The sequence below is a fragment of the Crocodylus porosus genome, unplaced genomic scaffold, assembly GCF_001723895.1.
Source record: "Crocodylus porosus isolate Cpor-Errol unplaced genomic scaffold, CroPor_comp1, whole genome shotgun sequence".
In the NCBI taxonomy this organism is placed as follows: Eukaryota; Metazoa; Chordata; order Crocodylia; family Crocodylidae; genus Crocodylus; species Crocodylus porosus.
The window spans coordinates 32,760,557-32,771,166 of record NW_017728914.1 but is presented as its reverse complement, the minus strand read 5'-3'; the positions used below and the strand labels follow the sequence as shown (position 1 = coordinate 32,771,166).

The following is a 10,610-nucleotide window of genomic DNA, read 5'->3' as shown; positions in this document are numbered from 1 at the left end:
CCAGGAGTGACTAGGAATAACGGTCACAAGCTGGTAGAGGGTAGATTTAGGCTAGATATCAGGAGGCGCGACTTCAGTCAGGGCGGGTAGGGCCTGGAACCAACTTCCAAGAGAAGTGGTGCAGGCCCCTATCCTGGGGGTGTTTAAGAGGAGGTTGGATGAACACCTTGCTGGGGTCGTACTCTTTCCTGCCATGGCAGGGGGTTGGACTAGATGATCTACTCAAGTCCCTTCTGACCCTAGAAACTATGAAACTATTACATCAAGTAAACTAGGATTTATTTTACGGTGAATTATAGATCAAGAAACCAGCCAACACAGTTCACTTTATTACACTTCAAATTGAACCTGACTATCAGGGATTCTGTCATACACACAGGAGAGGACTGATGTTATCCATTATTCAAAGGCTAAAATTGGGACTTCAGTGAAGAAAGCTAACCAGTGTAATAAAATGCACCCCTTAGCACTTATGCAATGCTGAGCTGAAGTTCTCAAAGCTCAGTAAAAGATGGCAGTAAGTATTTATAATATTTACAGATGGAAGAACTACAGCAGAGACAGGCAGAGAGTTTTAGGTCTATATAGCAGAGCTGGGGAAAAATGTGTTTCTCTTGACTCCTAGCCATCTTACCCACTGAATCATGCTGCCGCTTCCCTGGCGGTCATTTGATTTAAAAGCTGTTTAAAATCTAGTGTCAGTTTTGAAGGGAGGGAGGGAGTTACATCTTTGGCTTCCAAAGGATGCGAATCAAGGTGGAATCTAGCCAATAATGCCAGCAGGTCCAAAGCATGCCTGGATGCCAGGAAAGAAATGTACACGTGCTTAAGTGTAAGCAAATACATGGACATGTTGATTGTGTTGGGTCTAGCCAAGGGGGGAAAGAGGAAGGGGCTGGTGCATATAAGGAGGGTCCAGCTACACATTCAAATGAAAGCTGGTTAGAAACTAGCTCTACAGTTGTTACACATGTTCAAGCACTAACTTCCTAGCAGATGGGCTGTTTAGAGCTGGGGAGTCATTTTTATCCTGCGATCATTCCTTTGCACGTGGCCAGTCTAAACACATTGCACAACTGACCAATGAATTGTGTGATTTCATAGACATTAGGGCTGAAAGGGGCCTTGGAAAATCATCGGGTCCAGCCCCCTGCCCAAGGGCCAGGAAGTCAGCAGGGGTCAAAGGATCCCAGCAAGATAAATGTTCAAATGTTTCTTGAAAGTGTCCAGAGTAGGTGCTTGCACCACCTTTGGCGGGTTTGTTCCAGGCCTTGGGGGCTCAGACAGTAAAGAAGTTTTTCCTTATGTCCAGCCTAAAATGGTCTTGCAGGAGTTTGTGACCGCTGGACCTTGTCATCCCCTGGGGTACTCTGGTGAACAGGTATTCCCCCAGATCCTGATGCACACCCCGGTGTACTTATAGGCTGCCACCAAGTCACCCCTGAGCCTGTGCTTCTCCAGACTGAGGAGTCCCATAGCTCGCAGCCTCTCATCATAAGGCCTGTTCTCCTGCCCTCTAATCATGCACATGACTCTCCTCTGGACTCTTTCAAGCGCCTCCATGTCCTCCCTAAATTGCAGAGCCCAGAATTGGATGCAGCGCTCCAGCTGCGGCCTCACTAAGGCTGAGTACAGTGAGAGAATGACATCCTGGGTCTTGCTTGAGATGCATAGGTAGATGCAAGCCAGTTTTGTTCGCTTTGCAAGCTGCAGTATTGTATCTTGTGGTCAACCATGACGGCTTGGCTGGGATGATATAGTTGGGGATGGCCCTGTTTTGAGCAGGGGGGTTGGACTAGATGATCTCCTGAGGTCCCTTCTAACCCTAATTTTCTGATTCTGATTCTATGACCCCCAAGTCTCTTTCGGTCGTGGTACTACCGAGTGTAGCACTGCCGAGCTTCTAAGCGTGATGCGGGTTTTTATTCCTGAGGTGAAGCACCTTGCATTTCTCCGAATTGAATGACATCAGATTTTCATCCACCCACCTTACAAACCTATTGAGGTTGGCCTGGATCACCAGCGTAACCTCATGTGTGGCCACTGTTCCCCAAAATTTGGTGTTGTCAGTGAACTTGGCCAGTCCACTTCTGACACCAGTGTCCAGTAATAATTGTTTTTCACTTGCAGCCATATTTCATACCAGCTAAGAACTGCTGTCCAGAGGAGTTTCCCCATCTACTGACCCCTCTGTGAATTCCTATGAAATATGAACTTTAATTCCTACCCAGAACTTTTACAATCTTCTCTTCAATGCTGATGAAGGGAGTTTGTGCCCAAAAGCTTGCAATTAAAGACTTTTTTTGCAAAAATCTGTTGATCTACTAAAAGATATCATCACTACTATGAGTCCCAGTTGCCTTTTCCTCTAGTTCAATACAGCTACAACCTGGATACCTGACACATGGAAGATATTGAATGTTAGTCGCTTGTTTTAAATGAAATCTTCATATTTTCCCAAGCAGGAAGCAACTGTGACAACCTGAAACCTGAGATCCTGCTCCTGCCTTTGTTTCAAGTCAATCTGCATCATCACAGATCCTCATGGGAGCTGAGAGGCTCCATGCCAGCTATGAACTGACTGCCCAGAAGACCTTTCCATCTATTGACCCCTCTGTGAAATCCTATGAAATATGAACTTTCATTTCTACCCAGGAGAACTTTTACCATCTTTTCTCCAGTGCTTGATGAAGGGTGTTTGTGCCTGAGACCTTGCAATTAAAGATTTTTTTTTGCAAAAACCTTGTTGGTGTAATAAAAGATATAATCTCTGAGTCCCAGTTGCCTTTTTGTTTAGACCAATATGGCTGCAATCTAGATACCTGATAATGATCTTGCACTTACGGCCCATCTTATTTGGCACATGTGGCCCGTTTAAACACACTGCACCACTAACCAGTGAATTGCCTGATAATTATTTTGTGCTTGTGGCCCACCTTACACAGCAGGTGTGGCCTGCTTACAGGTGGAGAGAGGAGGCCCCCAGGCTTTATCAAGGCATGAAGCCCTTCCTTCTCTGCCACAGACTTCCCAAAGGCGGCCTTGGGCATGTCACTTACCCACGCCGCAAGACGGAATCAGCCCCTCAGACATTGGTTTGGCTGGAACCATAGCAACCAGCAGCGCACCCCCACCTCTCTTCAGCATAACCCCGCCCCTAACATGGCCCCGTGCCGCTGATTGGCAGCTCACCCCTCGCGGCGTGTGGCAGTTGGCCCCGCCCACAGGAGGGTAGGGCGCCTCTGACGTCAGCGCGCGGCGCCCTGTCACGCGCTATTTATAGGCCGGCGGCGCGGGTCGCTGAGGAGCGGCTCAGGCGAGAAGGCCGCGGGCCTGTTGACGAACAGCGCGTGCGGAAGACACCCCCAGTGCCCACCGCCGCCATGGATCTCTACCACAGCGAAGAGCTCGAGAGCGAGATCCCCGGGCTGAGTGAGTGCTCGCGGCCGCGGGGAGGGGAGGGCCTGGGGCCCGGGTGCCGCCCCCGCCAACGGTTGCCCAGTGTTCGAGCCCGGCGGCTGCCCGCCTCCCGCCATGATCCGCGTGGGCCCGGCCCAGCGCCGCCATTTCGCGGCTCCGCCCGCCGCTGTGTTCCGGGGGCAGCCGGGGGGGGGGGCGTCGCGGGCAGGAAGTTCCCCCCCAGCCCGAGTTGGCTTGCAAATCTTTATTAAAAACAACCGGGGGCCAAGCTGGCGCGGTGTGGGGAATATCGCGTGCATGTACGACACACGCAGGTGGGGGCGTCTCCCAGCGGTTAGGACTTCAGGAAAGCCTTGACCTGTTGAAACAAGACATCCAGGCAATGCTGAGCTTTTAAACAGCTGCCGCCGCGGCCTGAAGCCCTCGAGAGAAGCCTAAGAAGAGGCACCAGCCACCTTGCACCGCGCTGCGCCTGTCCTGCCCTGAACTGCCTCCAAGAGCTGCTTCAGCCCCGGGGGGTTTCAACCTGCACTACGGCGCGGAGATGACTGTACCGGTGGGGAAGGGTGTGCTGAAGGGAGGGGGAAATGCAGCCTCGGCGTGTGTGAATAAGATGAATATTGGGCCTTTCAGACTCATGTACCTAAAGGGACTTGAAAATATAAACCACAGGGTGGGAGGAGGGAACAAGTTTGTATCTTGCCTGGCTGCTTAATCTTCCTACCTTGACTGGTGTGAAAGACTTAGCAGGTTCCTGCAGTCTTTCCCCCTCCATTCCCTCTCATTCAGTGGGTTATGGCACAGGTTCCTGACACCCAACTGTGGTGTGCGACGGGTTGTTTGCCAGACCCAAAGTCAGGAAGTGACTGGCATATTGTGGACCTGGCAGCCAACCCTTTCTTTTTTATACTTGATAAAATGTTGGTTGCTGGTCTGTAGTTTGCTGGTCACTTCAGTTTGCAGCTTGCCAGTCCCATGGTCACTTCTGGTCTGCAGTTTGCCAGCCTGCGATCTAAAAAGGCTGGGAGCCCCTGCCATAGGGTTTGCGGGGGCTAGGAAGAGGGCAGAGCTAGCGCTCTTCCAGGCCTCACTTCCCTTATGGGACTTCCTAGCCCTTTACAGCTAAAACTCCAGCAACATTTAACAAAATACAGAGAGCTGAACTTGCTAAATCTATCTCCGACTAACATATTTACAGTTATTCCCAAAGAGACACCAACTACTGCAGCTTGACTATAAAGTTTTTGAATTATGGTCTTGCCAGCATGAAGCTGCTGGCACCAACAGCTCACACTGGTAAGTCATAGTGGCCTTATATTTGAGTAAACACCCCCTGAAAAAAACCTTGTTTTCTTACCTTATCGATCAAGTCCTCTTGTTTAATTTTATCATTTTTAAAGTCTTCATTAACATCTAAGACCAGAATGGGCATCTCTCTGAGGTTGTCAAAATCCACCCTGTAAGAAAGTATCTTTCTCTTGGCAAAAGAAGAGGCTTTTGTTTATAAGTATCCCTAGACCTGGGTGAAGGTCTTTCACCAGATGTGGCCCCCTCTAATTCCACACTCTCTCATCCTTTATGAAAACTTTGCTGGAGAATGGGTTGTCAGCACAGTGACTTCATTACAGGATTAAGGAGGAGAATTTCTTGAAATACTGCTCACTGCTTTGCCCCCCTCTGCTGCTAACTAACCTCTAATCCATTTGAGGTAGATAATATATATATATATATTTTTTATATTTAAAAAACAAACTTTAGCTGTGAGTGGCATCTTCAGTAGGCTATAACTGGCAGTTGGGGGATCATACTAGACAGCTTGCATACATTTTAAAATTAATAAAACTTGTGGAAGTTGACCTTGAGCTGCCTGTCTGCCCCTTCTCCCCCAAGTGCTACTTAGCTATCTGTTAATTTCTCCTTCCCCACCTTACTAAGATAGGAAAAATACTAAAATTTGAAGCATACTAGGAAGCTTAATCCAAAATTCTGATCTGCCTTTGCAGACTTGGCTGCCTTCAACTACTTTAATACAAGAAACTTGTTTTCTCCCTCCCATTCCAACCCTGAGAGCAAGTGGGAAGCGGACACTCTCTCCAGACTGCATACAATGGTCATTACTCCCCTCTCTGCCCCTCCCTTTAAATATTTCAGGTTATGAGTTCCACCCCTGTATTTAAGCATATTAGGGATAGACTGTGCCAGTAGCCTAATATTTGCATGTTAAATGGTGGGAGTCCAGTAATTTTACAGTGAAATGGATCCCTGGTTTCTGCTGAATAGGAGACATGATAATCTACAAAAAGTCAAGCACACTTGGTTTAAAAGTAGTTGCCATGCCTCTATCCTGGCAGCAACTTGTACAAAATGCCAGGATTTTAATACTGTTTCCTCTTTCTGGCAACACTTCGGGCTTCAAAAGAAAAAGCTGTCCAGATGAAGAACATTAAAATATAGTTCCCAAGTAAGTACAAAGACAGTAGAGTCAGGAGGGGAACTGAGAAAAATGTGCAGTATACCTTGCTTCACTTGAGCTCCTGGATTTCTTATGGACAGCTTCTTTCACTAGAGAAGCTTAATGGCTACATGACTTGTTACTTTGAAACCAGGATTAATAATAATAAATACTGGGTGTGTCTACATGAGACACTGACTGCAGTGACAGATATAATACTGTGCAGTAGTGTGTTAGCACTGTGTGTGCCATGACATTTACTGCGCAGTATTTTAAGGTACTGTGCACTAGCACTGGTGAACATCCTTTAGCTGACTCTAAATTCACAGTAACCAGAGTTACTGTGCAGTATTTAGTACTTGCTGGTGCAAGCAGCAGATAAATGTGCAGTGATGACTGCACTGTAGCATCTTATGTAGACAGGCCCACTGAAACCCTAGTTAAATTACAATAGGTAGCTTTAAAGGTAGTAAGAGGCAATAATTATTTAGAAAGCATCTAGCTGGGTAGTGTTCTAAAGAAAAACAGCAGAAAGTTGATTCTTCTGGGATGGGTTGAATTGTTTACAAAGTGCTTAGACTGGACCTGTTGTACATTTGAACTACAGGAAATGGAGCTAATTTAGTGGGGCAAGAGGTCTCGTAGCCAAACCACTTTATCATTATCCTTAGGGTACCTACCAGGGTTGACACCAAGTGAGGCAGATCTGTGGGGATCTTTCACAAGTTTGCCTTGGTATAGGTAGATAACTACTGCAGCCTAAATTCAGCTCTTCCAGATAAATCCTTCTGTAGTTGCGCCCCCCCGGGTAAGATAAGTCTGTCAGGCCTTAACTACCCAAGCTGCCCACAGTGTTATGTATATAGAAGGGCTCATACTTCATAGTCCTCTCATGAAGCCAGGTTTCATGTTTGTGGTGGAGGCTTTCCAAATACTCCAGCTCAACTCCTTGTTCCTCTTCCCTGCCTCGAATTTGTAGTCTTTCCATGCACTTCTGCAAGAGTAAACAAAGGTATGCTTAAAATTGTTCTTTGGTATGTGCACTCAAACATGCCTCTTGCTTCATATAGGCAGTGCAGCAGTCATGAGGTGTTCTTTACACTGACAACTGCATGACTTCAACAGTCTATCAAGACATAGCTCGGGTGCTTTTATTTGCTTTCAGCACATTAGGCAGCTTAATGTATTCATCTCTTTTAGAAGTTTAAACTTCCTTTTTGGTTCTTGTGCCTTCAACTGTAGATGCATGTTCCTCTTTAAGGTGGAAAAAAAAAAAAGGCTTAAAGTGATTTTAAAAATTAAAAAAAAAATTCTTTTAACTGCTTTAATAAAAATGAAATTGAATGGAATGAATCAAGCATGAGCAGGCTCTCAATAAGTCTCAACTCTGAGTAATCCATGCTTGGGCTGACAAGGATCGCTTATAACTGCCCCTTGGCTCTAGCATCCATTTTTGTGTGTGCCTCTGGACTATCTGAAGGACTTGCATTGATAGACAGTGGTTCTCCAGTTTCTCCGCTAAAAAGATATGAAGGGATGGAGACTACTTATTTCTGCTAAAAAATAAAACCAATTGAGTCATAGACCACAACTATATGCTGTCTGTGACAGTCTAGGATCCTTAGTGACTGCACTGGATGTCAGCACATTCTACAGTTGCCAACATCAAAATAACAGTCTGGAAAAAAGGGCTTTGTTCAGCTGTAGCCTGTTTGACCTGGAAGCCGGAGTTGCTTGTCTGCAAGTGGTTGGTGCTGTGTTCTGATGGCTGTCTAGCTGCACTATCTAACCCAGGTTTGAGAAATACACTTGGATTTATCTATTACTTACACTGTAAATATAGTATGAATACTCTGCTTTTTTTCTGTACTGAAAGCCTAGATAGTAAAGCACAAGAATTTACAGTAATGATTAACACTGAAAATACTGTACACCTATCCCGGGCCAAGTCCTAATATTTGATGTTGGGTGCTGAGACAAGTAGCTACTAGCAGGAGCAGTGCAAAACTCTGTGGAACTCTGTTGGATTCTACATAGGTTTCCAGTCAGTTTTCTGGAGGCCTCTTACCCTTGCTTGACCCTACTCCCCAATGTCAGCACAACGCAGCCACCTCAGTTCACTTCTGTGAAAGGTAACTTCTGCACCACAAAAACAGTCATTGTTACAATAGGTACGCTATTTTCTTTTGACTTCTGATGTCAAGCATTCGCAAAAGGAGAGAATGCAAGCTTACTTAATGAATAAGTCTAGCCATACCTCTGGTGTGGTTCTGAGATAGATGATGCCATCCAGCTGCATGTCTGATTCAAAGGTAGTCAGAAACCATGTATGCAGGTCCTGATAAATGGCCCATTCTGTTTCATTGATGCATCCAGACTCAAACAGATTGGAAGCAAACACGTACCTGTAACGTAACACGCCTCCTAATTAGCTACTGTCCAAGTAAAGAATCCTTCATACAGCTTACAAAGGACTCATTAATGAGAATTACTGGACTGAGAACCCAATCCTCAGATTCCTCAGGACAGTCACTGCATGAACGCTAGCTTTGTCTAGTTACTTTAGCTTCAGATAGGGGTTTTTAGTTGTCTTCCTGAACAACTAGGCATCGAGTAGTTTCACTTTAGTCACAGCTAATTCCACAATCCTAGCTAGAACTGCACAATTGAGTTCCCTGGACAGCGGTGTAAGAACAGGTCCAGTGAGCTAGCAAGACCTCTGAGGTCCCTAGGAAGGATACAGCCGACTTACCGGTCACTGAACACTGATCTCTCGTAAAACTGCACTGGGTGCTCGGCTTCCTGCAGTTTGGCCGAGGCGGCCTTCAGCTGTGCCTTGACCCTGCTCAAACAGGCAAAAGTCTGAAAGGTGTAAGCCCATCTTGTTGGCTTGTCATACAGCATGCCAAGTAGGTTCCCTCCGTTCTTCTGAGATGAGGTAAGCTCCTGGGGAGAGAGTAGAGCAGCTGTGGTGGGACCGATTTCCCCCTCCGGATTTGGAGAGGAGCCCAGCACCTAACCCCCAGCAGTGAAAGGGGAGCCGGGGCTTCTGCCCCCCCACAAACACAGCGAGCCTACCTTGTATTCACTGTCAGTGCTCTGGACATTGCACCACTTGGCGATGGGCTCGGGGATCACTTCCCACTCCTCACTGTACTTCTCCAGCAAGCGGACGAAGGTGGATTTCCCCGCGGCTGCGGAACATTACCAGAGGAAGAACGGGCCCCGGTGTGGGCCTGCCGGCCCCAGAGCTGGGGCTCGCGTCTCCCTGGCCGGAGCCGCGGCTCAGCCGCTGGCTTTCGCTTCCCTCTCCCATGTAACCTGGCGGGCGTGGACAGGGCCCGCAGCCCGCACTGTCACCAGGGTGCGGGGAAGAGGGCACGGCGCGTGTCCGGCTCGGCCATTTCGGGAGCCGGCGCGCGGGGAAAGGAGGTGACGCATGCGCGGGTGCGGCTCGCAGCGAGTTTGCGCGGGAGCCTCCAGCGGCCAGGATGGGGCGGCGGGATCCGCCAGCCTCGCTCGCAGCTCGGTCCTGGCCGTGCTGCGGAGGCCGCAGCGCGGCCGGGTCCGAGCCCCCGCCCCGCCCCGCCGCCACGGATTTGGCGCCAAGCCCCGAGCGCGGGGCGGGAGTGGGGGGTCCTGCCCGCGACTCCGTCCCCACTCACCGATGTTCCCCTCAATGGACACCTTCGTGAGCCGCTTCTGGAAGCTGCTATTGAGCGAGTCGGGCGCGGCGGGCCCGAGGCACGGGCGCTTGGCCGAGGGGCGCATGGCTGCGGCGGGGCGCTGGGTGCCGGCGCTAGCAGTTCGCGCGTCCCGGGCCCGCCTCCGCCAGCCAATCGCGCCCCGCCCCGCCCCCGTCTGACTAGTGCAGCTTCTCCGCCTCCCTACCCGCTGCCCCCGGCCGCGGCGCAGCCCGTCTGGGCTCCCGGCCCCGCTCGCTACTTTGTAGCGACTCCCGGGACCCGCGTAGTACAGAGGCTGCCCCGGCCCCTGCTCCTACCACTCTCCTGGCCCCCGCGGGCTCCGTTGGACGGGGCGCGTCGGCGCAGACACACGCCTCCCTGCCCCGCGTCTGCAAACGGGCCACGCCGTAGCTGTGCCGGGCGCAGGGACACCTCCCCTCCATTCTATCGTCACTCCCTCCCCGGGGTCGGTACTGATCCACGTGCGGAGGTACCCCGCCCTCGGGCGGGCGCACTGCGCCTGCGCGGGCCCGGGCGCCGCGGCTTTGTTCAGCGGCTGGGAGGAGCGCATGCGCCCGCGAGGTGCGGGAGGGGGAGGACGAGTGCGAGGCTAACAACACGGCCGGCGGAGCATGCGCAGGCGGGCCCAAGGGGGGGGCGGGGAAGGGCGGGGCTCGCACCGCGCTTGCGCAGCCCGCGACCCTTTTCTGCGCCTGCGCCTCGCGCTTCCGTGGCCTTGCGCTTCCCGCCATAGCGGCCGCGTCTCCGCCGTGTCCTCAACCTTCGCTCCGTTGCGCCCGCCTCTCATCGCCCGCCCGCCATGGAGGACCCCAACTCGGCTGTTGCGGAGGCCGCGCTCTATCCGCCGGGCGAGGACCCGGGCGTGGCTCACGTGCTGTCTCTGCCTACAGCCGCGGAGGGCGACACAGAGCCCAGCTTGGGCTCGGGCATGCTGCTGAGCGCTGAGGGCGGCGAGGGCTACGTGGTGAAGGTGCGCGGCCTGCCTTGGTCCTGTTCCGCCGAAGAGGTCGAGCGCTTCTTCTCCGGTGAGT

General features: G+C 50.7%; 2 protein-coding genes across 6 annotated transcripts in view; one reads left to right on the top strand and one right to left on the bottom strand.

Annotated features, from left to right (window-relative positions):
* Positions 1 to 3,663: 3,663 nt before the first annotated feature.
* LOC109310146 (deoxycytidine kinase-like) lies at positions 3,664 to 9,682 on the bottom strand. Of its 2 annotated transcripts, XM_019535196.1 has the most exons (7): positions 9,538 to 9,681; positions 8,951 to 9,066; positions 8,625 to 8,818; positions 8,130 to 8,277; positions 6,751 to 6,866; positions 4,778 to 4,877; positions 3,664 to 3,778 (listed from the first exon to the last, which is right to left on the bottom strand). In XM_019535196.1, exons 1-7 carry the CDS (start codon positions 9,641 to 9,643, stop codon positions 3,755 to 3,757), a joined length of 804 nt encoding a protein of 267 aa, XP_019390741.1. In that variant the 5' UTR covers positions 9,644 to 9,681; the 3' UTR covers positions 3,664 to 3,754. The 2 variants fall into 2 exon arrangements, with proteins under 2 accessions (XP_019390741.1, XP_019390740.1); XM_019535195.1 differs by lacking the exon at positions 3,664 to 3,778 and having other exon boundaries at positions 4,291 to 4,877; positions 9,538 to 9,682.
* Positions 9,683 to 10,277: 595 nt separating this feature from the next.
* The window catches only part of HNRNPH1 (heterogeneous nuclear ribonucleoprotein H1 (H)), a 9,404-nt gene continuing 9,071 nt past the window's right edge, over positions 10,278 to 10,610 (top strand). The window contains exon 1 of one of the 4 annotated variants that reach the window (XM_019535194.1): positions 10,278 to 10,604. In XM_019535194.1, the coding sequence (XP_019390739.1) occupies positions 10,379 to 10,604 (226 nt within the window). In that variant the 5' untranslated portion in view covers positions 10,278 to 10,378. The remainder of the gene's footprint in view (positions 10,605 to 10,610) is intronic. The other 3 variants (XM_019535192.1, XM_019535193.1, XM_019535191.1) reach the window with 3 other exon arrangements.

Excerpts from the sequence above, each read along its gene's own strand:
- LOC109310146 (XM_019535195.1), bottom strand. The coding sequence starts at position 9,643 with ATGCGCCCCTCGGCCAAGCGCCCGTGCCTCGGGCCCGCCGCGCCCGAC. Across the intron at positions 8,819-8,950 it reads GCACTGACAGTGAATACAAG|GAGCTTACCTCATCTCAGAA; the intron begins GTAGGCTCGCTG and ends CTCTCTCCCCAG. Across the intron at positions 6,867-8,129 it reads ATCTCAGAACCACACCAGAG|AAGTGCATGGAAAGACTACA; the intron begins GTATGGCTAGAC and ends TTACTCTTGCAG.